Source organism: Perissodus microlepis, chromosome 2 (genome assembly GCF_051167445.1).
Source record: "Perissodus microlepis isolate ML-2025 ecotype Zambia chromosome 2, ASM5116744v1, whole genome shotgun sequence".
Classification (NCBI taxonomy): domain Eukaryota; kingdom Metazoa; phylum Chordata; class Actinopteri; order Cichliformes; family Cichlidae; genus Perissodus; species Perissodus microlepis.
The window spans coordinates 6,108,130-6,134,579 of record NC_140462.1 but is presented as its reverse complement, the minus strand read 5'-3'; the positions used below and the strand labels follow the sequence as shown (position 1 = coordinate 6,134,579).

The window sequence follows — 26,450 nt, the reverse complement described above, 5'->3', positions numbered from 1 at the left end:
TTGCACCAGGAGCCATGCAGGCTGACCCCAGGGGTGTAGTGCAGAGGAAGGGGGGGTGGCACTGGGTGGAGGAGGCGGCCTGGCTCCACGGGGTTGGGGGGACATTAATAATCCAGAACCAGGTCTGTCTCTGGGCCTGGCCCTCAGTCTCGGACACCAGCCTGTAATAGTCTGCAATGGCCCACTTTAGACAGACAGTGACAGAAACACCCAGTGTAAGATAAAGTGACGTGACTTGACTAAAAAGAGAAAATATTTAACTAAATATATAAAAAAAATAATACTGAACACAAAAACTTTGAAGTAAATGGACAAAGAGAGGCCATTTTTCTCTGTCTCGTTCCCAAACACGCACTTCATTCCTTTGGAGTGCTACTCCTCAAAGTAGTGATGGGCACCTCTATACTGCCCTCATGTCTATCTTAAGTGTCATGATTTATTCAAATAGAACATCTCACTGCGCTGAAAAATTCATTTCAGCTCACTCCACGCATCGTCCCATCCTCCTCTTTATCTGCTTGATGTGTGTGCACGTCATGTTGGTTGAATTTGCCCTGTCGTTAAATATTTCTCAGAACAAATGGACCCAGGAGGAGGGAGACGACGGGTCAGGGAGCGTGGGGGGATCCACGCTGTGCCTTTGCCGCTCGGGGAGAGGCTCTGCTTGGGGAAAGATCTCTCCTCGCTTCCCCCTGGATCCGGAGCTCAAGTCCCAGCTTGGGGACAGAAGTCCCAGAGACACTTAACCAATTGTGTTTCATCCATTTCATCCGAAAAAGATCATTCAAAATTCAGCTGAGAAGTTGTGCGCCGAGCGCTGTGACACAAGGAAATGAGAGCCTTCCTGATGACGGAGAAAAGAGCGCCCGGTTCGACAACTTGTAGCCGGATAAGATCGCTACCTGTGGGCTGGCTTTACGCCACAACCACCCACAGAAAAATGCAACCAAATAAACATCTGTGCATGTGTGTGTGTATGTGCATCTGTGTATCAAAGCCATGATGAATAGCAGGCTGTCTAGGTGATGGACAATCTTGGCAGGCGGCACTGATTGAAACACTTCCTCTGTCGGGCCTGGCCCATTAATCTGATGGAGACAGAGACAAAGAGAGAAAGAGAGGCTCCAGGCCCCCAACCACGGGAGTAATGAAGGGTCCTGGTCCCTCTCACCTCACCGCTGTCCTGCCATGCTGGGACGCGCTGCTACGCTGTCCAGCCCAAACCCTGCCCTCGTGGGACTGACCAGTGAATAATGGCCCTGTCATCAGCCTGGGTTGACACCGCCACACAGCCGAAGGGTGTGTGTGACCGCATGCATGCATGCATGCGCGCACGTTTGTGTGTGCGTGTGTGTGAGACCGGGCCCTTCAGCCTGCTTTGTGTACCTCCCCGTGCAGTCATTTACCTTAACTGTTCTCCCCTCTGCCTTACTTAAAGACTGATGCATTCATATTGAATACTGTTGATTTAAGCACATGTTAAACTTAATGCATAATGCATCGACTATATATAGCTTGATAAAGAGCACTGTGTCAACCCTGGACCGGCCCCATACATTGTGGGGATGAATGTGCCGCTCGCAAAAGTTCTTTCTTTTTGTTCCATTTAAACACCACATTAAATCATAACTGTGACTGTGACTGTACACAGGCTCAAGGTTATGTTTCTAAATGCAGCAGGATCAGAAATCAGAAACGTAATTAGTGTGCCATGTTTGTTCTCGGGTGAAAAGTTGTTTCCTCCAATGGGTCTTGAGGGAGGAATGTGGAAACAGGGAGCGGGGTGAGACCGAGAAAATGCAAGACAGAGAAAGAGTGTGTGATGGAGGGAGACTGATACTGAACACAGATGTGTGTGTGTGTGTGTGTGTGTGTGTGTGTGTGTGTGCAAATACGTGTGCACGTGTATGTTTTGGCCTTGCATCCTTCTGTGTTTATCAAACATATTACAGCTCCTTCTAGACTCCTCACCTGCACACCCCCAGCCTGCTACATATGGCCCACCAATCACAAAATAAGGAATCATGCATACATTAGCATAGCTAATCGCCTACCCTCTCCATTTAATATGCAAATTTCCTGAAACATTACTGAATGCCGTCTGTTCTAAATGAATAAATTTGAATCGCAATTAGAATAATCCTTTATAATTAATGAAAACTGTCAATTTTGGTTCATAAGTAATTTGATTAAAGTGGTGATGGAACACTTATGAAGTTCACCGGGCTGCAAGTGGTGCAAGCATACATTCACACGTGCGCGCAAACACACGTACATACACATGCGAAGTATAAGATGACCAATGTTAGGGCTGTGTTACTGATGAAGATGATTAATAAAGTTTTAAGAAGGTGGATGCCACACACAAACACACACACTGAAAGAAGAGCAACTTCTTTCTTTTATCATGGTGGTGATGAAACAACAGATCAATCACGCCTTTCTGCTGCCTGACAGAGAAGGAAAAGTGAGGGAGTGATTGAAGAGGTTTCCTGGCCTTGTGGTGCTGTGTCAGTGGCCTGTCTGTCCGGTGGGAGACACTGATGGACTGTCGAAGCAGAGAGAGAGAGAGAGAGAGCTGCACACACACTCTCTCTCACACACACATACATGCCAAGTCATTACAGAGGGCTGAAAAGCTTTCCTTATGTTTCTAACAGTAGGATGGGCTTTTGCCAGTATCAGTACCATGTTACGAAGACCATATAGCTAACGATGAGGGCAATGTGCGTGTTTGTGTGTGTGTGTGTGTCTGCCTCTTCATCAAACCATTCTTCAGCTGAAACTCTTTTATGCTGTCCCGCAAGCAAATAATGATGCCACTTAAATTAGTCTCAACTGTGCTTCTAGTTGTAAGGTACACGGTGAGTACGCTCGTGTTTGTGCACCAACTCGAACGCGGGCGTGCATGCGAGTGTGCTTGCATGGCTTCAGCCCAATAATAATGGTCCAGATAGTGTAGAGCCTCGCAGACTAATTAGCCAAATCACTGAGAAAATAGCAGCCTGCTAATTAATGGGTATTATGGCATTTCAGAAGTCACTACTCTAATTGGGAGGGGAACTGAGCCTCAGATTTCCATACTGCAGTAATACCGACTTTATCCATCGATCTATCTGTCCGTCTGTCTACCTACTTGGCATGCTTGCTTTTAAACACAATCCTCCACGTGCATACAGGAAAAATAATTATCCTGCACGGGCTCAGATTTTCAGATGTACACGTGCACATCATGTGTATGCACACAGTTGAGTTTTTTCAGTTCTGCTATAACATCAAGGAGGCGATGATGACTACACGGCCCATTTGTGTGACCTCTGACCTTTTTACCTTTTGTATTTATTATATTAAATATCTGTATATCACTTTGAGAGCAGAGGGGGGATTGCTTGATGCAGGCAAAATGGTCAGTAATATAATCCATCTGAATAATTCTCTTTTTTATATTGTGCATGTGAATGTCTCCAGCCGGCCCTCTGATACAAATGCACGCATGCATATCCCCTATAGATTCCTTTTAACCCTATCAGACGGTGAGACAATCAAAATAGATTTGCATTCAAATGCCACATGCTCGGTATCAAATATCAAATCAAGCTTGAGTCACTGAGACAGGCAGACAGTCACCTCCTCCCTGCTGCCTCCGCCTTCCCTCCAGCACCTGCTCCTTTCTCCTCTCAGGGTCCCAGGGACTCCCATTCTCCCCCGGATGAGCTCTATCGAGGAGTGACAAGCTGTGGCTAGGGCTTGATTGACAGCCTGTTGATGCTTCTTTTTTTTTCTCCATCACACACCCTTCTTTCTCTACACAAACACTGATGCACACACACACACACACACACTCTCGATTCGCCTCCATCACCTCCCCCTGCTGGTGTACTGGTCTGGGTGTCTGTGATAGCCCCTGGGCTAGTGCCCTGCAGGCTGCACACCACTATACATACAAATCACAGCATGTCAGCCTTGTGAATGGGCCCATTTTGACTTTGTCCTTGTAAAGTCAGGCCCCCCCTGTATCTGTATCCTGCCTCTTTCTTTACTTTCCCTCTCACTCTTACACGCACACAGGCAGATGCATGATGGAAGTTACACAAAAAGGAGCGAGCGGGAGCTTAGTGCACACACGCATAAACACAGGCGTGCACAGAAACGCGCACAGAGTCGGGGAAAGGCACATCTAAATGCGGTGGTAATGGGCGGCACCGCACAGGAGTAGGATATAAATACATCAACAACAACACAACCTCACAGACAGGCCAACACTCCATAACAGCCAAGTCCCGGGGCCTAATCTCACACACTCAGCTAGTACACCTGGTTAATGTTAAGAGGGCAGTTATAGTCAATTACATTCCCATATAATGCATAAACCTCCACCCTGCCAGTGCCAGGAGAATAATTGAAAACAGGCGCAGAATGCAACTGGGCCCAGTCAAAAAGTCAACTTCCCACCCCCCTGACTTTGACTAGTGCTATATGTGCTGTCTTCCTATGCCATATTTTGGGGTCCTAGGGGGGCAAATAAGGGGGAATAAAGGGGTGGGGTTGCCATTTGGATATGTGCAATGAAAGACCAAGAGGATATGGAGTCATATGAGGTAGTGGAGAAGAGGACAAAAGGAGCAGGAAAAGGAAGACGGTGAGGGCTTTGTACCCCAGGTGAGGTCCAGGGAAGGGGCAGTTAGGGTCGCAGTGAGAAGGTGGTGTACGGGTGGTGAAGTTCCATGCGGATGGAGTGGGGGGAGAGTTGAGGAGGGGTGGGGGACAGCGGTTGTAAGTAGGAGTTTGAGACTGACAGGTGACATTACCCTGCGTCATGGCTGGACGGACAGAGGGACAGAGGGCGCGATGGTTATCCAAGCAGAGAAATGTCACTGTCCAGACACCGCTGTGACACGCACAGACACACACACATACACACACACACACGAGCACACAAAGATCCAGGACAAAGGAGTCTGGAGTCTTTGAGAGTGAAAAAAAAGGCTGGCTACAGTGGGCAAAGATGAAGAGATTACATCCTCTCCATTTAAAAAAGGAGATTAGAAAAAAGAGACAAAATGGGAGAAAAGGCTAAGAGTTACTGACTATAATATTACAACGATCATGCATTTATTCCAGTTGTTTGCTTTCTAACACAAACTTCCCTTCCTTTTGTGAAGCTGGTTCTTTCTTCACATTTTTTTGTCCCTTTTCAATCTGTTCTCTCCTGTTTTTCATTAAAGCCTAACCTAATTTTTTGGCAAAGCTTATAAAGTGTCCATATTGCTGCTCATTCGACCTCATTGATTTAGTGTTTGGTTAAATATTCACGACTGTGGATGCAATTAACATGCTGTTAATGAATAATTGATCGCATCTTAAGCGGCCATAAAACTCATGCATATTAATTATTGAAACAGGAAATATGGAAAAAAAAACAGCCTTTCTTGTTTTGCCTCAATCAAGCTTCTTTCATTTTTTTTTTTAAGTCAGGAAGGCGTATTGAGAGTGTTTGTGGTAGAGAAGTGCCTCTTAGGAGTGTGTGCTTGTGCCTGTGTGTGTATGGGAAACAGAACGCGCTGTGAACACTATGCAAATGCCTCCCATAAACACAGCTTTAACAGCCCTTATATGCATTTAAGCTGCCTCTGAGTACATCTATTTCGCTCATACATACAGTACATCTCGCATGCATGTGTGTGTGTGTGTGTGTGTGTATCTGTATGCTGTGCAGCTCAGTGTGATGTGGATTACGGTGCAGGTTGAATGTTGTGTTGACAGCCTCGGTGTGACAGAGGCAGTAGCTGCCTGTTACAAGAGGTGAGTGTTTACCACGAGCAAACAGAACAAAAAAACCCCCAATAAAACAAATCTAGTGAACATGTGAGGCCTTGTCAATGAAACGCCGGAGATCAGTCGACCAGCAGTGAGCTTCCCGCACCCTCAATGTCTCTGATAGTTTGTCATTACAGCCTGATGTTGCCCCTGGCGCCTCCCCTTGGATCCCGGTGGGTGGAGAACAGTTGTGTGGAGAGGAAGACGTGGGTGGCAATCAGCCGCCTGGTACGTGGCTCACCTGTGGTCAGGTAAATGGTTGACTCCCTTCCCAGTGAGCATGTGCGCATGAGAGCGAAACTGTGCATTTGTGTGAGTTTACACTCAGTTTCGGGGGGTTAAATTCATTAGTTGTACATGCTGTGCTCCGAAACCACTCTAAAATGCCTCGACATGAAAAATACATCCCGGGAGCAGCCGCACACTACAGGAAACACCAATTTACATCAGTGGTTGTTATTTATTTAGCACACAAAAAGCTCTTGGAGGTGTATATGTGAGTGTATGTGTGTGTTACCCCCTCTCTGTCTTACTCTCTCTAACTAACTACTTGGCGATGTTGGTGCCTTGGAGCTAAAAAGTGACAAGCCGTCAATTGTGTTCCAATATTAACCCCCCTCTCAATGTCTTTATGCCCATCTCCTTCTCTGTGATGTCGGCTTGATCAAAGCAGCAGCACTTTGGTAAAAATAACTGGGGAGAGTGAGATGGAGGACACCACGCTGCTCGCAGACTGATGAACGACGGCCAGTCTTGCAGCAAAACAATGTCACGTCCTCTTTTTCTTTGTCTCTCCTCCCCAGTCTACCTCATTATCCCATTCGCTCTCTGTTTCTGTAAGACAAACATGAGGCTCTTCAGTCCCCCTCTTTATGCAGCTGAGCGGCTTGGCGGTATTTCGCGTGTTGTGGAGAGGGTGAAGCGCATGATAAAGCTTTTTATATGACGAGGAACGCGCGGCAGTCACTGACGTTCATGCTATTCGAAAGGAGAGATTGAAAGATGGGTTGGGTGCGGGATACAAGAAAGAGGCAGACCACCGGTGAGACAGAATGTGATCGAAAGATGCTCCGCGTCTGCGTTTCATCTCATCTTAGCAGGTTCAGCTAGCGGTGAGATTCCTCAAACGTACCTTCACTCATCAGCAATAGGGAATGGGGGAGGGGGTGGTGGGGTTGGTAGGGAAAGGGACGGAGACAGAAAGAAGAAGAAAAGGGAAAAAGTATAAGCATACACACACACATGCATACAAAGAGAGTGAATGAGTGAGAAGGAGAAATACGAGGTGGATCTCTGTGTGGCTAATTCTCTGGGTGTGGGAAAGCAGAGCACCTAACACAGGTTGGCCTGGTTTCAGTAATGAGTTTGATTCTTCTCTCTGCCTCCTCAGTCTCACTAGGGACCAAGACTGCATAATAACATCCTTCACACACACACACACACACACACACATAGACTCCCTCCCTCCCTCTCTCTCTCTCTCTCTCTCACACACACACACACACACAGCCACAAACAGGTCTATGGGGAGCTAATTATTCTCACCTGTGTTAATTATTGCTGTAAGCCAATCAGTGGACTCTGTGCTAATTAGGCAGTGTTAGGTCTGATTAGTGTTTTGCAGAAGGCCCACTCAAACTGTTATCTACCACACTAGTCCCCTCAGGCGAGACAGGGGAGAGGAGAACAGGTGGATGCTTGCCCTATGTGTATACGAGAGTGTGTGTGTGTCTGTGTGTGCTCATCCTTAATGATAAATAACTGAAGGACATCTTAAATTCACAATAAAAGAAAGTCTTATCAGTTTCTTTTTTTTTTTTAAACCAAACTTCTGTTAAACAAAACAAGGCGTGCCATCAATTCAACTAGTCTCAGCCCTCTCGGTTAATTGGCCTTGGTTTGGGTGGGGGTGTCATTTCTTTTATCTGGACAAACAGTTTGCGTACCCTTTTAGTTAATGAGGGCTGATCCAGGATCAGTTCTCTCACTAATGGCTCAGTTTTTGCTAGGTTAACCTCTTGAATTGATCCGTATGTCATACATGTGTGACACGGGGAGTGCTGTGTATGAGCGTGTGGTAGAAAAACAGTCTCCAAAAAAAAAGTGAGAGAGAAAAAAGGGTGTGATAAAGGTATAAATGGAGCAGTGGGTGGATGACCTCTCAGATGAGGAGAATGAAAAGGAGAAAAAGCTAGAAAAGAGGAGAAAGGATGAGAAGAGGAGAGAGAAAAAAGAGGAGGAGGGAAGAAAGAGGGAGAAGGAGGCTGGAGGAAACCTTCCTCTTATGACACGATTGATTTTCTTTCAGAGGCTTGAGCCTGTCACTACTGAACACTTGGTCCCCCAGTCCTCCATGCACACTCAAACACAGACACACACACACACACACAGACACACACACACACACAGACACACACACACACACACACACACAGACACACACATACACACACACACACAGACATGCACTTATGCACAAACTCTATGCCCTGACCTCCACGTGTGCCTGCTGGTCCATACTGGGTCTAATGACACCGTGGCCTCCCACAGATCAATAGTAAGCTGTCACTCAGCTGGCAAGCACACACATACATGCACACACATGCACGCGCACACAACGACGCACACACCTATACACACACACAAAAGCAGCCGGACAGATGCAGACGCACATACACTCATGCAGCTTGGTGTGTGCGTTTGCACATTTGTGTATGCTGGAAGCCATGTTTTCTACAACCTCAGCAGATGCCCTCCTTCCCCCCTTTACCAACACCCCCAAGCCCACCATACACACACACACACTGGACCAAAGCCATATTCTCTCTCCTCAGCTGTTTTCTCACCCTCCTACTCCCTAACACGGAGAGTCTGAGTCCTGATGTAATATTGATGAATGAGTATGGAGGCTGTATAAAAACTGATAGGTCCCTGTGATTGTTAAATTATAAATTGTCATCGATTTCCCGTCCCTGCCCCCATATGCACACATGCATATGTGTCCACGCAAAAACACACGTATTAAAACAGTCACACAATTGCATTTGCCCGGGGAGGAAAGAAAGAGAGTGCCCCCCCCACCTCCTTTTGACTTACTCCACGTCTTTCGCCACGATCTCTTCCTGTTTCTTTTCTCCATTCCACCCCCTCCACCACCCCCCTTCATTCTCTCTCTCTTCTTCTCCTCAACAATCTCAAGCACCCATCCGCCTCTCTCCATACACATCTCAAGTGCCACTTAGAAAACCAGACTGGGGTTTGAGCCAAACTCTCCTCTTGGTGGTTCAGTGTTTGTATGGCTCTGTGTGTGCGCATGTATGTGTGTGTGTGTGTGAGACTTTTAGTGTCTTGGAGTCAAGAGGAGCGCAGAATAAAGACCTTCATTTCCCTTTAATTTCGGCACAAACTCGATAATTTATGCCTGACTAAAAATCTGTTAACTGTGAAAAGCCGCTACGAACTCTGGTTAAAAAACATTTGTTTGTCTCTGTTAAATCACTAATTATAGCCTGGCACAACACGGGGCAGATGCGGGCTAATTCACCATTAGGCCGTTTGGTGTTTATTAAACTTTTATAATGTGATCACTCTGATAACGGCACAATTGTTTCCCTGGGCGTGTGTGATTATAGTGTACCCCTCTGTCCCCTTGTAATGTCTCCCATTGAGCGTGCGTGTGTCCGTGTATATGTGTGAGTGAGTGTGTGTGTGCGTGTGTGCGTGTCTTGGAGCTCGCGGAGCGGTGTTTTCCATTTCTCATTAGAGTGGCACAGACTCCTGCTGCAGGGTCAATGGAGAGGGGGGAGAGAATGGTGTGTGGATGTGTGTGTGTGTATCTGTTTGAAGGGGAGTGGGGTGGTAATGAGTGCAGGAACATAATACTACGGCGTCCATTAATGCTCTGAGGCAGTGACATTAGGCATACTTAACTAATAGAGCCAGTCTCTGCAATTACCCACTGTTATCTCTGCAGCTTTAGAGGGGAACCGGCTTTAATAAATGTTTGCAGTAATGTGATAAATGCCAGGTTTGCTCATTTGTAATCTACACTGCGGGACAAGGGGAAGCGGGTGGATCTAATTGTTTTCCTCCAGATTTGAGAATGAGGTTGAGTTCAGAGAAGTCCTCTGCAGTGGAAAAAGAAGAAGAAGAAGAAGAAGAAGAAGAAGGAGAAGAAGAAGAAGAAGAAAAAAAGTCTTCCCTTTTTCAGAATGCATTTCTCCAGGTATACGCCTCCCTCTCTGTTGTCTGTCTATCTGTCTCACTCTCAGCCTCTCAGTGGGGTACTATTACAAGCGTCCTCCTGTCAAACAGAGAAAAGCATCCCATACCTGACGCTCACCGTCGCATCCCTGCCTCTTCTTTTCTCTCTCCTCTTATCTCTCTTTGATCCGGGCCCACATCAGAGGTGCTGGCGTGATCGTGTGTGTAAACATCTTGTCATGCTAACATGGGCGTCATGACAGAAGAGAGATGCGCTTCATTAACGGCACGCTTGTAAGTTTGTCTTTGTGTTTGAACGTGCCTGTGTAGGCTATACGTCTCTTCATAGGTGTGTGCGTGTGAGGGAGCGTGTGTCATATTTACTCAGGTCAATGGAGGAAATACAGACGAATCTGATAAAGTGCTTTTATTTTATCTTTTGTTTTCTTTTTGTAAAAACGTGACCTAATTTAAGTCCGCTTCAGCTCTACAAAACTAAACTTGGCGCCTTATCTGTTTCTCTCGAAGGCTCCTCCAAACTCCTCTCTGAAAAGCTACCTCGACAGAATAGCTGTAAATTAACAAGCAAGTAATTGCCTGCTAAGACAAAAAAATATAAAAAAATACACCAGCAATTTTGCCAGTCACACCTCACACACCCCTTCATTCTTTTGGCAGTAAATCTTGTCTGTTTGTGCGAAGACAATAGCCAGAGGAAGAGGGAGGCAGGGAGGGAGCGGTGTCGCGCGAGAGGAAAAAAGAGAAGGTACGGCAGAGAGAGAGAGGCAGAAGAGAAAGCGGCACTGTTAATTGTTTTCCAGAGAAAAAGGTTGCAAAGGTCTGTGTGTTTGAACTGAATGTCACCTCATGTAAATCACAGCTCCTGTGTTTGGGGAAGCCAATAACTGGGGGGATAATTAGCGCGCAGTCTCTCCTGCAGCCGAGGAGCAGATCGAGGAGGAACGCGTTTGCCGAGGAAGATGCGTTCAAAAAGCGAGGAAGATTCCAAGTGTGATTAACCGAAAAGCCTCCGGAGTTAAATCTGGAGTTCTGAGTGGGAGGACCAAAGAGAAAAAGACACATAGGCAGAGGGGCAGACAGACAGGGAGAGAGATGGAAGATAGGGGAGACACATGGATGGAGAAGAGCAGAGGGAGCGACACAGATCGCAGAAGGAGACGCAGAAGCAAAGGAAACAAGTGAACATTCCTCCGAGTGAGGTCAAGCCACTCAGTAAACAAGCAAACAACGATAGAGGCGCGCACAGAAGAGAGGGGGGGTGAAGGCGGTGTAAAACAACAAAGTGCCTCAGTCGATTGCCTACGCCTTACTTTGTCTCCCCACATGAGTTACATAAACACAAACAAAGGCCTTTAAATCCAGCTCTGCTTTTTGAGGTGGAACAGTGACATGTGCTTAGGTCTCATTTGTTGTTGATTAATGCAAAGTTAAAAAGAAAAGAATATATTAGGAATGTAAGAATATATCATCCCTTTGATCGAACTGAGCTGTTGACCATAATTGTCTGCACACTGACGTCCACCGCTTTACATTTAATTATGGCAGAGATGCTACTTTGAAGATTTCCTTTTGTCTCTTAACATCGCAGCTCAAATTAGTCAAGCTCAGTGTCACACAACTCATATATAAGAGCAGATATGAAGAGGTTTAACTGGGAGAGGATGACATAGTAACTAAATAGCCTTTGGTTGCTTTTTCTTCTTCTTCTTTTTATGGTTTTGAAAACGCTGGACCTAAAAGCAAATCTTGCGCAGAATAATCAGAAGATGACTTTTAATATTGTAACTTTGTCGCAGGATCCCAAGGCCGATATCACAGAACACATCTCCCCCCCACCCCCCACCCCCCAATCTCCCACATGGCGTGCAGGTTTTCCTTCCATTGTGACATGTGAAACTGAGAGCACCGCTCGCAGCGCCTGGCCAGCGATCCATTCTTCCTGGACAGATTGATGGAAAACAATCAACAGAATATACATCTTGCTCGGGCACAGCGTGTCACAAGCGCTCATCCTGGACACCTGGACTTACATCCTGGGCAACGGCGCTGAGGTAAAACACCAGAGGAGGGACTACTGGCTGATAGGAAGTGAAACATCAGGAGGGTTGGGGAGGTGTATGGAGCTGGCATGAGACATACTGTCTGTGTCCTCACTTAGCATAAACAATCAGTAAACAATGAATCATCAGTGAGGGCTGCGATCGGGGCAGCTTGAAGCTACACTGCTTGATGACACACTGGCTCAGCCTGCTACGAAAGGATGCCCGAGTATCCTTCACTGAGAGGAGCTGGTGTGTCTATTCAATTAAGAGCAGCAACACGGGCAGCTGTGTATCACATTGGCAGTGAGAGAGCACTTAGTGGGTTGCGCACATCAGAGCATGGGGAAAACAAAGCCTCTCACACACTAACACACACAGCTTTGCACGTCCAAATGTATAGCATCACACTTGGAGGGGCACGCGCACACACATGCTCTTCACGCCTCATTTGAAAAGCAAATTGAGCGCATCTTCTAGGGCGAATCATGGACTAAATCCTGGAAAACGTTACTCTTTCCTCACTTGCAGTACACCACACACACACTCGCACACGAGGTCCTTTGCATGTGCAAATATATCTTCCTTCTATTTCACTCCCGTTCTATCCCTATCTCTCTAACCTGCAATTTCCAACACCAAAAAATGTCTTAAATAGCTCTCAGAGAAGTAGGACGCTACTCATTTGGGTCAGTTCTGGCCAGCCAAACCCCTCCATTCTGGGACAGAACAAACACTGACACAAAGGCAGAGGGAACAGCCAAGGAGAGCAGCCAGGTCAAGCGGGGAATGTCAAGCAGTAATGACAAAGCAGTTTGGAGAGAAAATAGAGCTTACAACGGTGCTATGTGGCTCCGGCCAAAAAACAAACAAAAAAATCCCAAAACCCTGGTGTTGTGAAACTATGAACTTTTCACTGTTATGACATTTGTAAATGACGTTTTATATGGACTAATAAACTGGCTGTTACCTTCATTCAGCAGGGGGGAGAGAATCAGCTTAAATACCTATAAAGTGGGATTGCAGCTCAGTTTTAGTTTATTGGGGGAAAGAATTAAGCAAACAAAAACACAAACACACACACGCCCACAAAAAGCATTAATAAAATAATATGTTCAACATGTACCTAATTGTTTCCTTTCCACAAAACGAACTTATCCAGGGTTAATTTGATATGAAGTAACTCACCCCCCCAGAACAATTCCCAGGCATAAACTCTGAGAACTGCGTGGTAATTTATCGCAAATAAAAGTGAGACAGCTTTTGGGGGGAGATTGTAGGTTTGGATGAGAGAGAAAGTGGCAGCGCTGTTTTAGAGCCTCCTCGACCTCCAAACTCCCTGCTGTCAATCAGCGTAGCTGTCCGTACCCTGGGGACATGCTTTCCTCCAATGCTGGCAGGGGGGGCATCACGGGAGGGGGGGGGGTAGAACACAAGCAAACAGATGCAAAAAGCTGCAGGTCAGTGTACATCCGTGCATGCTATATTTCTGAACGCCTTGCAACTGGGCATGCGCATGCCTGCATGTGCACTTGGGCTGGAGGCAGCTCAGGCAGCTCTGCGAGGCCGTTAGCACCTGAGGGAGGGGAGTTCTGCTTGCATATCGATGAGCCGGCAACTTCGCCTCTTTGCCCCCGAGCCCCGTGCAAACAACCAGATCCAGCTATGGGCCAGTACTTTTCAAAGCCTCCCATAGCATCCTGCTTAGGACTGCACAAAAAAGAAACTGCACATTACCCCCCCCCCCCCAAAAAAAAAAAAAAGAAAGGCAACAAATCAAGCCAAGGCGAGATCATAAAAGTTATGAAGGAAACAAAAAAAGTTGCTGGGGAGTGCAAGACAACTTGAATGTGCAAGTGTCACTCCCAGGGTGTTTCTAGTTTCTCTTTCCCTCCTAGAGAAATGTCAAACTACTGATAGGTGGTCAGATGGACAACAGAAAAACAGCTGTGAGAAAAAAAGGGAAAGAAAAAAGGAATCACAATCTTGCATAAAATACAACTGACCCAAGATGTGGAAAAGAAAAGCAAATGATAAAGACCTTCAGGTGTCAGCGTGTACAGTGAGAGGATCACTGCGGTGCAAGTGTGAGCCTTCACCTTCTCACTAACACAGTCATGGATATGAAAATGAAACTAAGCTACGGGGACGGAAGGCACTGCCAGTAAACCACATTAGCATCAAATGCAAATGAGAAGGGGGCTAATGGCTGGACAGGTGCAGACTGGGCCTCTAAATGACACACACACACACACACATATTTGCAGGCACACGCACACACACACACACACACACACACACACACACACACACACACACAAATGAGATGGATGAATTAAACATGGGTGGGCTCTGCTTGGGGGGCTGGCAGGGCTGACATAAAGTCAATGACATACATTATTCACTAGTGCACGTTAGCCCAGCCAAGGCAACACATGACCTCTCACCCCAGGAAGTGCATCCAAACATAACAACCAAAACAATGAGGGGGTTCCCTGCTTGCAAGAGAGGGACCTGAGATAAACTAGCCATACATGAGACTGGAAAAAGGCTGTGTTTAAAAAAACGCTGACCCAATGTTTATTTGTGGGGTTTTTTTAAGCAAAGGTGTAGACCCGACACAGCTGATAGGTGAACCAAAACCTGGTTCACAAGTGCTAACTACCCACCGTGAAGCTGAGGAATCAGCCTGTTCCACTGGTTCAGAGAACAGGAAGCTGTCGGCCATGACATCACCCTCCCCGGGAGGAGCACTTCCTGCCCGACATTCTTCACTCAAGACACACACACACTTGTCAGGAAATGGCCTCTATCAAAACACACACTCGCTCCTGGGGAAATAACCAACACTGATGCGGATACACAAGCACAGACACGCATGCGAGGAAATGGGCCACATCAACAGCGGGCTGCAGGAGTGTGTGCAAAGGCAAACACACACCAACACACCCTCAAAAAAAGAAAAGAAAAAACAGCAATAAACCTGAAATAACATTGTCTGTACATGTAAACTTGACACCGCTTTGTGCCCCTCCTGGCATTGCAAACGGAAGAGGGATTGCGGGCTACGCGTGATAACCAGTGGATTCTTATCGCTGGTCACAGAGTGTTTCTATCCCACCCCTCCAGAGAGGCTCTCCCAGCCTCGGGGACACCCTGCAGCAGGCCTATGGGAACTGGATGAGCAGGAAAGGGCTACAGGACACAGGTGGTAAGAGGCAGGAGAGGACACATGGTGCTGGAGGGATTGCCATACCCCCTCCACTGCGAATAGGGCTGACACATTTGTCCACAATTATACCAAGTGCATATACTAAAATAGTTCAGTGAGAAGACAAACATAAGACTCAGAGAGAGAGGGAGAGAAAAAAAAGCTTTACATGAGTGAGAGGGAAATGTGTTTGTGATTTGGGGCCCATCAGGGCACGTGATAGAGCGATCATACACTGTGGCTGAATACAATTAACCCCATGCTAACCGAGAGTGATGGGGAGAAGTGGAAGTGGAGGTTTAGGGGTTAAGGGCTCCCCCTCATATTATCCTGCCTCTGTAAGAGGCTAAAGTGGACCACACATGTTTCCCTGGGGAGCAGAAGCACAGGAGCATCACACCTTTCAGATGCTTCTCCTGCCCAGTGTCAAGCACAGACTCAATGTGTCATGCCAAGGTCTGACTGAATTTCCAAGAACTCGCTGCTACTGAGGTTAAATACATAAAATATGGCACGAGTTGCTTTCTTCTTCTTCTCCTTCCTCAGCGCTGATCCACATCAGACAGCAGAGAGAGATGACAACGCGAGCCACGATAGTCCTCAAATCAAAACAGCCAAGAAAGCGGTACAGATTGGCGTCGCGTTAAAGCGACTCCTGCCTAAACAAATACGCTTCTTAACAAAAAATCTGAAGCATATTGCTCCTCGTAGATGCTTTAAAGCCCAAACAAATTCTCTTTTCAACAGAGGGGGTGGGTGGGGGCGAGATAAAGAAAGGGCTGAGACTCTCCCGGTGAGTGAGTACAGTACCCAAAAGCGTTGCCAATCCACACTGTACCAGATTTGTTCTCCTAACAATCAAATAAGTTTCTCATTAGCTGACTTTATTTTTCCTCATTCCCGTGGTTTTGCTGCAGTGGCCTGTTTCTCCAATCTTAACGAGAGAGAGCTAATTAGGCAATCAGACCCATTACTCTTCCAGAAGAGTTAGAGCTAGCCCAGCTAATTAGGGCTGTAAAATCTAATCATCTCTGCAAAACAGCAGAGGGCTAACGAGCCCTTATTTAACGAACTAAATAACTTCAAGGGTGGAGAGAGGCTGCTGATGGTATTTCTTTATGAATTTGAAGGAGGGGAGCTCATGGTAATTGAGTCAGTTTCAGCCTCACAGTTGTTTGTTTGTTTATGAATCCCTGATTATTACAATTGCCAAGAATATATTGGTACTAAATGAGCAAACGTATAAACCCTCCTCTGCTTATTCCCCTTTGCCCCCCCTTTTTAAAAACTAGCTACCCCCCCCCCCAACCTTTCCTAACTGCTCTCCTCTCACCTGACCTATTTTGCTGTCCAGAAAGAGTGCTCGCTGGAGAGGAAAACAGAGATATTGCTGTTGTTTTCCCTCCCCCTGTTCTAATTTGTTGTTCGTTAATGCTGCCCTCACACCTGAGCCATCGGGCGTCGGGGGAATACCGCCAGCGAGCGACCACAACACATGCTCAGTGTTGGAAAAGCTGTTGGCGGGAGGATCAGGCCGCTTCACTTAAGGCTGGTTGTGCTCAAACCGCGGCAAACCCAAAGAAAAAGTTTTCACATGGCGTCCGTGAAGACGGAGCAACGGAGCGCGCAGATGAGAAATTCAACAAGTATGCACACATGAAAAACAAAAATCAGAAATATGGCACAGAGTGATGGGCAGGCGTGTTGTCTGAGGCCACGTGGTGGGGTGCAGCTGTCTCAGGGAGCGCTGAGGTGAGGCCTTCTGCTTCAGTGGAGCGGAACAAGGGTGGCGCATGCACACACACAAACTTGAACACACATAAATATATATATTTATATATATATATGTACACACACACTCGCACAGGTAAAAAAGTAGCTTTCCACAGAGCAGCAGTGAGAACGGGACAGCTGTGTTCATCAGATAGCACAGGTCACTGCCTCATTAACACTCACACAAATACACTCAAATGTGACAAATTCAAATCAGACATCAGATAGACTACAATCTGCCTCATTTTACCCAATGACGCAGTGGCTAGGACATAGTTGAATATCAGAAAATACATTCAAAATTCATTCATGGAAAGTCTCTTCAGCTCTCTTTAAGTCCTGATCAGAACCGCCTTAAATCTGCACGAACAAGAACAGCTCGAGTACGAGCAAAATACCTTCCCTCGTCCTCCCGTGTGCCACGCGCACGCACGCGGCAGAGGCCGGACAGTAAATCTCTCTGACTATAAATCCTGCAAGCTGCTGCATCAGTCAGAGGTAGTTTATGACAGCAGAAGAAAGGCAAAAGGCTGTGAGTGTGTAAAAAAAAACAACCTAGCTAACAACAGCCATCCACGAGTGAGATTTATACACAGAAATACACACACCAGAGCGTAGTAGCTGTAACCCTAACTGCTCATCAGCTAAGTCATCAGCACGACCACACAAACGCTGTTTGACCACACTTGAAGCAGAGCTCGACTGCTCCATGATTGCTCCTCCACTTCACGCACGCAAACACACTAACACAAACATACAGCTGGAATATAATTTACTGCCGTTTCACACTTTCTGCTTACACAGACAATTATGGCTGCTCAAAAAAAAACCCAGAAAACAACCTGTGGCTGCTTTATTAGGCCTGCAGGTTGCAATTTCTCAGCCAAATCACATGTCAAAGACCCCTTCCAACTGCTTTCTTTCGCTAAAAATTTAAATGGCTTCTCGTCATGCTTTGTATGTTCCGGCATTATTTACTGCCCCTGTACTTGGCCCACAGCGCTTGTTTCACACACCCCTCCACAGTTATACCTGCTGCACTTGTGTTTGCGGTGACAGCGCATCATCAAAGGGGGTCAAAGGGCAAAGTTTGCTTACCTGTCGATGATGACAGGGTCTGATGGGGTCTCGTTCCTGTTGCCGCAACTCTTCTTATCGCAGCATCGACTGCAGGGGATGAGACAAAAAAAAGGATGGGGGGTTAGTCACCTGGATGCAAACAGCAGCGAGAGCAAGATAAGGTGCAGCATTAGGGGGAGAAGAAAGCAGATGAGCATATAGGAGAGGGATGTGGGAGTAAAGGGGGCGTGAGACTTTTGTGGAGTTCAAGAGGAAGCATGGGTTGGATTTCTGTTTAGCTTGTCAAGGTAAGACAGGGGCTTTTGCACTACAGTAGGCGAGATCAGCCAGGCGATTTTTAGGCAAAGTTTCGAGGAGAACGGGAAAAGCGGCGAGCTTGAATGGGACTGGATAAAAACTTGAATTAGCCTCCAGGGCTCAGGTTAGCTCCATTTCTGTCAGACATCACAAAACCAGACATCTTATGTTCTCTATTTTTCCTCAGTGCTCGTCCCCTCCCTCTATCCCGCCTCTCTCCCTCTCTCTCTCGCTTGTTCTTTCTCTCTCTCAGAAGTGGGTCACAGAGTGGTCCCACTGGACCTGGAGAGTAGTGCATGCCGGGTAGAAGGGGGTTGCATACTGATGTGACGAGTCCTTTCTGAATCATTTGACTGCACCGCTATGTAACAGCGTGTTGTGTGTCGTCGACACCCCCCCTTCTGTATTCCCCCCCAAAAAGTATCATTGCGTCTACCTTTCCCTCTCTTGTCTGCTCACCTGAGCCTTTGCATGTCTGTGTGTACCTGTGTCTGACTACATGTGTGCATCTACTGTATGTGTGTGTGTGTGTGTGGGAGGAGATGGAGAAAGACATCGAAGCAAGTGAGAGAATGCTGGAGAGAGACTGACCCTCCCCCTGCTTTCTCAAGTCCCCCAGGACAAGAGGACTGGAGAGCCAGATCAGATTTCTGATCTCGACCGTTTCCTGCAGCATATGAAAACAAGTGGTCTAAATTGCCTTGTGTGATAACCAGGAAGTGTCTACACTTTGCCACTAGCCATTTTTCTCCATGCAACTCTTACATGTTCTTCTAGATGGCTGGTTTTGTAAGAGACAATCGCACGCTGTGTGATGCCTTTATTGATTGTGAATGCATGCAACGGGACTGTGAGAGTCCTCCCAGCTTACTACTTTTGACTGAGTGTGTGTGTGTGTCTGTATTTTATGTGTAATTTGAGTCTGTCTCCCTCTGCACATAGCTCACTGTCAGGACACAGCAAACTGCATGTATTACACAAACTGAGGAGGATGGGTTTGAGTAATGAGCTTTTCCTTGTCCTAATTAGCTGAACATGAGAGGGTTGCACACGCGCACATACACACCGACACATACACGCACAACAGAAATAGGCCAGGGCCCGTCTCCCCAACCCACTTTGAGGAAAATGATAAGATTTCTATTGCAATTTAGCAGCGCTCCTCATGTCCTTGCCCCCTCTTTACACCAACAAAGACATCTCCCGAGTGAGAAATGTGGTATAAAATTCTTTGCGTTTTACCTGCACATGATCTCATGGGTCAGCAGCACCCGACACATCTCTGGATTTTTGTCCTGGCCCTCATAAACAATGGCCTAAAGAAAGGGGAGGGGGAAAGATGACAGAAAGTTAAAATGATTGTAGTTTACATTTTTTTCAGTGGTGTATTAAGAGAAAAAAAAAGTCAAACTACGATGCAGGGGGCAAGTAAAAAACAGAAAGATGTGTGTGCATGTGTGTGTGTCTTTCATCTGGGAGTAGTGTTTGTCTATCTGGCAAATCTGTGTATCGTGGGAATCCAGTCCTCCTGAACAGGAACTCTCTGTTCTGACAGAGACAGTAAGAGCAAAATTGTTGGTGTGTGTGTGTGTGTGTACTACTGCTCGTGCATATGTGTTTGTGCATGCACGTATGTTTATACGTGGTGTACAGTGAGCAGTTGGACTGCCAGACTGGAGTATAGTGCACCATCTGGTCCATACAGCACAGCGTCCAAAAATCTAGTCTGGTTACCCCTCCAACCCCACTCAACATGCTCTCCAGGGCTGTGATCGCCCTGCATACACACACACACAAACACAATCTCACACACACACACACACACACACACACACACACACACACACACACACACCCACAAACACAATTTCACACACACTCACACACGCGTGCGGGCGCCGATAAACATGCAAACACACACGCTCTCGCACAAACAACATCTCCTCCTACTCTTTTCAATCTCAGACAAACTCTCTTCAAGCCTAATGGCACCAGAGGAAGAATTGGCAAAACAAAAGACCTGATATCAAAACAGCGCTGAAGAGGCTCACTTTCTTCGTTGTCTAATTCATCCGAGCGGTGAAATCCCTCAGTAGTGCGCCAGCCCACATGAGCTGCTCTGTATTTCGTTGTGCGATTGAATTGGCAATAACGCACTCTGGGATAGTTTGTTCTGTTTCACATTGAGGAAATGAGGGTCAAGGTCCTCAAAGAGTGAGCTGGCATGCATCACTGTCTCTCTCAAACACTAACACACCGCCACGACCGAGAGATTCACACACTCACAATCACACACACACACACACATTCATGTGAACACACACTTATATATTGCCTGTTAAAACACACACACACACCCTTACTAGCTGCTGTGCAGAGGTAGAATATGAGGACACATGTCCTCTACTTTTCTGGGCCTCTGTAAATGTATTCCACAGGTAAGACAGGTCGTTTATCAAGCAGGCTGTGCTGTGCTGAAGTTGAGGGTCTCAGACACAGGCATGCAGCAAAGCCAGGTTGGGGGGGGGGGGGGGGGGGGGGAAGCAAGAGGAGGGGGTTGGTGGCTGGGTTTGGGTGGCTGGGTGGGGGGGCAACAGTCAGATCAACAGAGCCAGCAAACCATCGTAGAGTTCATTTTTTGTTGTTTTTTAGTCTAAGGAAGCACGTCTTACCTGTTTAGTCATAGAGTCAATGAGACGAACATACAAGTCCTGCTCCGTCCTGATCCCTGCAGACACACACGTTAAAAAGTCAAAGCGTTTACGGGCTGGGGAATCTCTCTGAGTACAAAATGTATTATTTCTGATTTCCCCTGCGAGGCACTTCATGGAAACGATGAGTCTAAACTGTTAATAATGACTTTCAGTATTTGTTGCACGCTGTCAGTTTGGTTGGAACTTGAAAATTCAATTTGCTGTCTTTACTGTGTTGATTTTATCTGCATAAATATTTATTATCAACTTAATAGTGGAAATAAGCACAGCAGGAGTCTACTAAAATATAATCAATACAACTTAATTGTTCAACGAAGGAAGGAAGACTTTTTAAAAAAAAGTTTAAAAGGAAGACGTTTTATTTTGCAGCTTGGAGTTTTTTACTCCTAAAGCAAGCCGACGAGGAATACACTGCGTTTACTGGTAGAAGCAACAGCAACAGCAATAAATAAATACATAAATAATACAAATAATAATTAAAAAACATGCTTTTGATTTTTCATTTATGAGTAATAATGTAATAATTTAAAAATATCTGAAGTTATCATCTTTCATGTTGGCTGAAAGCTAATAAATCCATAGAAGAAAACTATAAAATCTCTAAACCGAAGCTCAACCAAGTAACCACCTAAAACATTTATTTCCAGAGTTTTCTCACTTGCTTTTGACGTTTCATTGACACGCTGCTTCTGTTATTGCTCCATAAAAATTATGGAAAGCAAACTCACCGTTACTGTAGAGGAGCTGAAGTCTATAATGGATCCCATTGTTGGTCTTTTCCCCCGTCATTTCCTATGAAAATTAAATCAGACCCGGTAAAAGCAAGCAGGCAAGCGAGCCACCTCGTCCTGGGACTTCGACTGCATGTCTACAACTTGATATATATATATATATATATATATATATATATATATATATATATATATATATATATATATATATATTTTACATCAGCGAAATATCATAACTTCATATCTACAGTGAAATTAAGTTTTCATTTCTCTCTCACCTCTTCGTTTCGAGTTTGCAGAGAAGAGTTAGAAAAAAAAAAAAAAAGGAATCGGTAACCAAACCCTAACCCTAACCGGTAACTTTTAATGAGGCTATTTGACAAAGAATAAGAAACCCAACTTCTTAATAATTAATTGTTTTTTTAAAAACACTGTTTTTTAAATTTGTTTTTAAGCTTTGTAACCTAAACTATTCTACTGTTCTCCCACAGCTTCATTTTATTTTATTTCCTATTTTTAAAATGATACAACTTCCAACACATTTATTATCTTCCCCCAACACAACAACGCGCAATGTGTAACGTGTTCTTATTGGGCAGCACAAAAACATTTGACTATAATTAATTATAAAGAAGTCGGTGTTAAATGCTAATAAATGCAGCACTTATTAATAACTAAAACATTTTCCTATATCGATGTGACTTCAAAGACTAATATTGAAAGTTCCCTTTTTAAAGAAATTTTAAAAAACGTGAAAATGAAGAAGCTTGTCAGGAGAGCACCTGCAGGAATGGGCTGCATGCTGGGCTGAGCTGTCACAGAATATAAAAGTCAATATGGTTCTCGGCAGATGAGCGCAAAAGTTGTCGTAAACATGTGTAATATTCATTATTTTGCAGCTATAAAGGAAGTCAGAGTAATGACAAATATAATCAGAAGTCTGCAAGTATTATATTTTTTTAGGAACCCACGTCTAAAAATCACATCAGGGAAGCCTTCGGGAGTAATAATCCCTGCTGTGTGCGTTTGGTAATTTATCACTTTGACTATATTGTCAGGCGTCAGTCGATGCTTCGCTGCAATTTAAACATTGTACTCTTTCCTTTGAATATTTTATTACACGCGGTGAGACGATGAAAATAAATAATAAGGCTTGTGTATATATATATATATATATATATATATATATATATATATATATATATATATATATATATATATATACATATATATATATATATATATATATATATATATATATATATATATATATATGTGTGTGTGTGTGTGTGTGTGTGTGTGTGTGTGTGTGTGTGTGTGTATTTAATTTGCAAACTCACCTTTTCCTTCTCTACAAAGTCGACGAAAGTGGTTCTCTCTATTTCCACAGGCTGACCCTGTCTGTCGTACAAAGCCAGGACGAAGTGGAAGAAGTTGGACTTGCGGAGGTTGGAGGGCGGCTGTTTCTCGAAGTGTGCCCGAGCGAGACCCACTCCGCTGCGGACACAAGCACAGACCAACTAGCATCCAAAACGACGGGCATTCAAAAAAATATATACATAAAAAAAATAATAGAATAAAATAAAGAAAATAGAATCACAGCACGCCAGAAACCTGCCCTCAGATTCAGCCTCATCGGTGGCAAAATTCGTCTCTGTGCAGTTGAATAAAAAAGCTGCAGTTTCATCAACAATAATTACAGAAATATGGCTAAATGTTAAAGCGTAAAGTTAAATTGCTTCGACGTACTATTTAATATTAAAGTCATAATTTGGACACGTCAGTTGCTCTCTCGATGGTAGGCCTGTCGTCCATGTTAGCGTCATTACTTTCTACTGAAGCTTTAATGAAATCAAATTCACTTTCTTTTATTTTGTGGGAAAACTGCGAAATTGTAGACCTGAAAAATATAATTCTATATGCACATAAGCTACTCGGCTTTATCACAACAAAATCACAACTACTACTAATAGTAATATGAATAATAAAGGAGGAGTAAACAGCAAAGTGAGCTGAAAAGTCTAAGCAAAACTCAGCGCTCACTTTTTCAAACTAAAGTTATGCTGAGGAAAGATTTAAACACCGCTCGCCCTGGAGTTTTAGTCACTGTTACAGCCCTTCTTCCTGAAATCCGTTAAATACAAAACTTCAAGGCACATACAATATTTTAGTAAGTCGGACTTTGAGCTAAAAAAAAAGAAAGAAAGAGAAAAATGAGGAAAAATGGGCTTGAAATGCCTGGAGGGGGGAGCAGTGATTATCCCACAACTGCGTCCTCTTGGGACTCGTGCTGCCCCAAGTGATGCAGCCGCTCTCCCGTCTTTAACACCGCAGATCTGAGCGGCTTTTCTCCCCCCCATATCCCCGGTCTCCACGCCCCGCAGTCAGCGCACCGCCAAGGCCGCCTCTGGCTCACCTCTGGGCGGCTGTGTTGGCGTCCAGCACCCCGGCGCCCTGCATCCATGTCCGAACCGCGTTCATCCCGGCCACCATGGGCTCTTCTTTCATACTACTCCCACTCCTCTGGATGCTCTCGTGGATGCCAAACATCAAAACGCACCTTCACACTGTCTCTATCGCTCACTCACTCACTCTCTCCCTCTCCCCCCTCTCTCTCTCCTCCTCTCCTCGGCTCCCTCCTTTCACTCTCTCTCTCTTCTTCTTCTTCTTTTCCCCTCCTGCCTCCCCTCCTCTTGCGTGTCTGTTTGATCGCGCTGTCAGAACGAGCAAAGTGGCGTGGTCTGTTTCACTCAGCGTTTAGTTTCGGCGTGTTTCTCAAAGTAAACAAAAGATGCGACATGTGGAAGGGAAAAAAAGAAAGAAAGAAAGAATAAAGGGAGGCCGGGAGCTGTCAGCATCCGAGGTTAGCTGCACCTAGTGTCAGCGACTCCAGAAGGAAAACGGAGTGGGGAAGAAGCAGCTGTGTGAAGATGAACAGCGTGAGAAACGATGAAAGAGGGGGGAAGCGCAGGATGAGAGGCTGCACTGAGTTGGCGACAGTCCCCGGGATCAAGGTGTAGCTGACACAAACGCGAGCAAAAATGTCAGTTTCCCCCTCTTTCTCGCTCTTTTCTTTTTTTCCCTTGCAAACAAACAGTCCAAAGAGAAAACGAAAAACGAGGAGATGAAAACGCGTTTCGCTTTCCTTAGCTCCGTTTCCTTATTTACAAAGTCTTCCCCTCATCTCTCTCTCAGCTCAGATGAATGAAACGGAAGATTACGCGCAATTAAGAGGCAGTCCCGGGCAGCAGCGGCTCAACTCCTCCTCATCTCCCGCTCGGGTGATTTGCGCTCTTTTTCCTTCCCTGAGGAATCACTTTGGACCATCTCTGGGATGCCAAACAGGAGAGAGGACTAGTAGGTGAAGGAGGCGTGGTCTTCACGCAAAGGGGAGGACTAGTAGGTGAAGGAGGCGTGGTCTGCACGCCTCAAACGTAGTTAATAACGCGGACAATCATCTGTCCACCAACCCGACCACCACGTTGCCCGCCCGCCTGCCTTCTGTCCCCGCCTCGCTCCGCGCACTGTCCCGCCCCAGCCACTTAGCCTGAAGCTTTGCGCGCGCTCTCTCTCTCTCTGTGCGTGCGTGATGTGTGCGTGTTAAATCTTTTTTGTGTTTAGTGTTTAGAGCTGACAGTTAATATGTTCATGGCAATCAAACACCAGCTCCAGGGAGGAAGTTAGTTTGATCCATATAGTTTTCCGTTTGTGAGCAAAGAGAAGAGCGAGAGAAACTGCACGCCACGAATTATCCCCGCATCCATCTGCAAAAAGCCCAAACAGATTCTGATTAAATGTTCTAATATACAAACATTTTTTTCGTTTTTGTCTCGTTATGTGACAAAGCATGCACTAGTGGAGTGAAACAATCCGAGAAGCACTCACCATCTGCGCGCAGATTTATGCGTATATGTCTCAGATTAATTCAACATCAAACAACCAAAAACCAATATTTTAATTGTCCACATTCTGCACGCGTGTGCTGTGGAGAAAAAGGACTTTGTTCAAACATTTATTTGTATTTTTTTTAACTGAAGCTCCGTCTTGTTGTTTTCACACGAGATTCGGAATCAACTGCACGGAGAAGTCCAAGTGTTCATTCAGAGTATCAACTCCGGCAGATTATGGGCTTAACAAAGTTTCAGCGCACCAAAGGAAAAAAAGAAAAAAGAAAAAACAGAGCCTGGCAGCCGCTGCGCACAATTTTGTGTTACAGCCCGGTGGTTTGAAATTAGCTTTGATTAGATGCATTACATAAATCTTGCGGGACTAAATGCTGAATCCAACATAAATATGAGGATTACAGCTAAACTGTTCTGCGTCCTGCTGCCCAAAAAGAAATTTGCAGTCACTCAAAAGGAACTGCTCACAAACAATAACAGCACAAAAAAAGAAATGAAGAAAAAAAGTGTGACAAAAATTTGCATGGTTGCTCACGGAGCCATGAAACTGCGCGGTGAGCTCACATGCATGAAGACCGGACGAACAAATCCAGCAGCTCTAGCAGGAAATGAGGATGCTGCTGCAGCTCTCCCCACTTTGCTCACCAGTCCTGGTTTTCCTC

The 26,450-nt window shown here is 45.5% G+C and overlaps 1 protein-coding gene across 4 annotated transcripts in view; it reads right to left on the bottom strand.

The window, feature by feature from the left end:
• LOC146392122 (transcription factor COE1) overlaps positions 1 to 25,385 on the bottom strand; it is a 56,003-nt gene extending 30,618 nt beyond the window's left edge. For 2 of the 4 annotated variants that reach the window (XM_084941994.1, XM_084941986.1), the window contains exons 1-6: positions 24,303 to 25,383; positions 23,227 to 23,383; positions 21,884 to 21,947; positions 21,114 to 21,169; positions 19,684 to 19,757; positions 18,163 to 18,231 (exon numbers count right to left, since the gene is read on the bottom strand). In XM_084941994.1, coding sequence (XP_084798120.1) covers positions 18,163 to 18,231; positions 19,684 to 19,757; positions 21,114 to 21,169; positions 21,884 to 21,947; positions 23,227 to 23,383; positions 24,303 to 24,436 — 554 coding nt within the window. In that variant the 5' untranslated portion in view covers positions 24,437 to 25,383. Of the gene's footprint in view, positions 1 to 18,162; positions 18,232 to 19,683; positions 19,758 to 21,113; positions 21,170 to 21,883; positions 21,948 to 23,226; positions 23,384 to 24,302 lie in introns of all 4 variants that reach the window. The other 2 variants (XM_084942004.1, XM_084942011.1) reach the window with 2 other exon arrangements.
• Between the last annotated feature and the right edge of the window lie 1,065 nt (positions 25,386 to 26,450).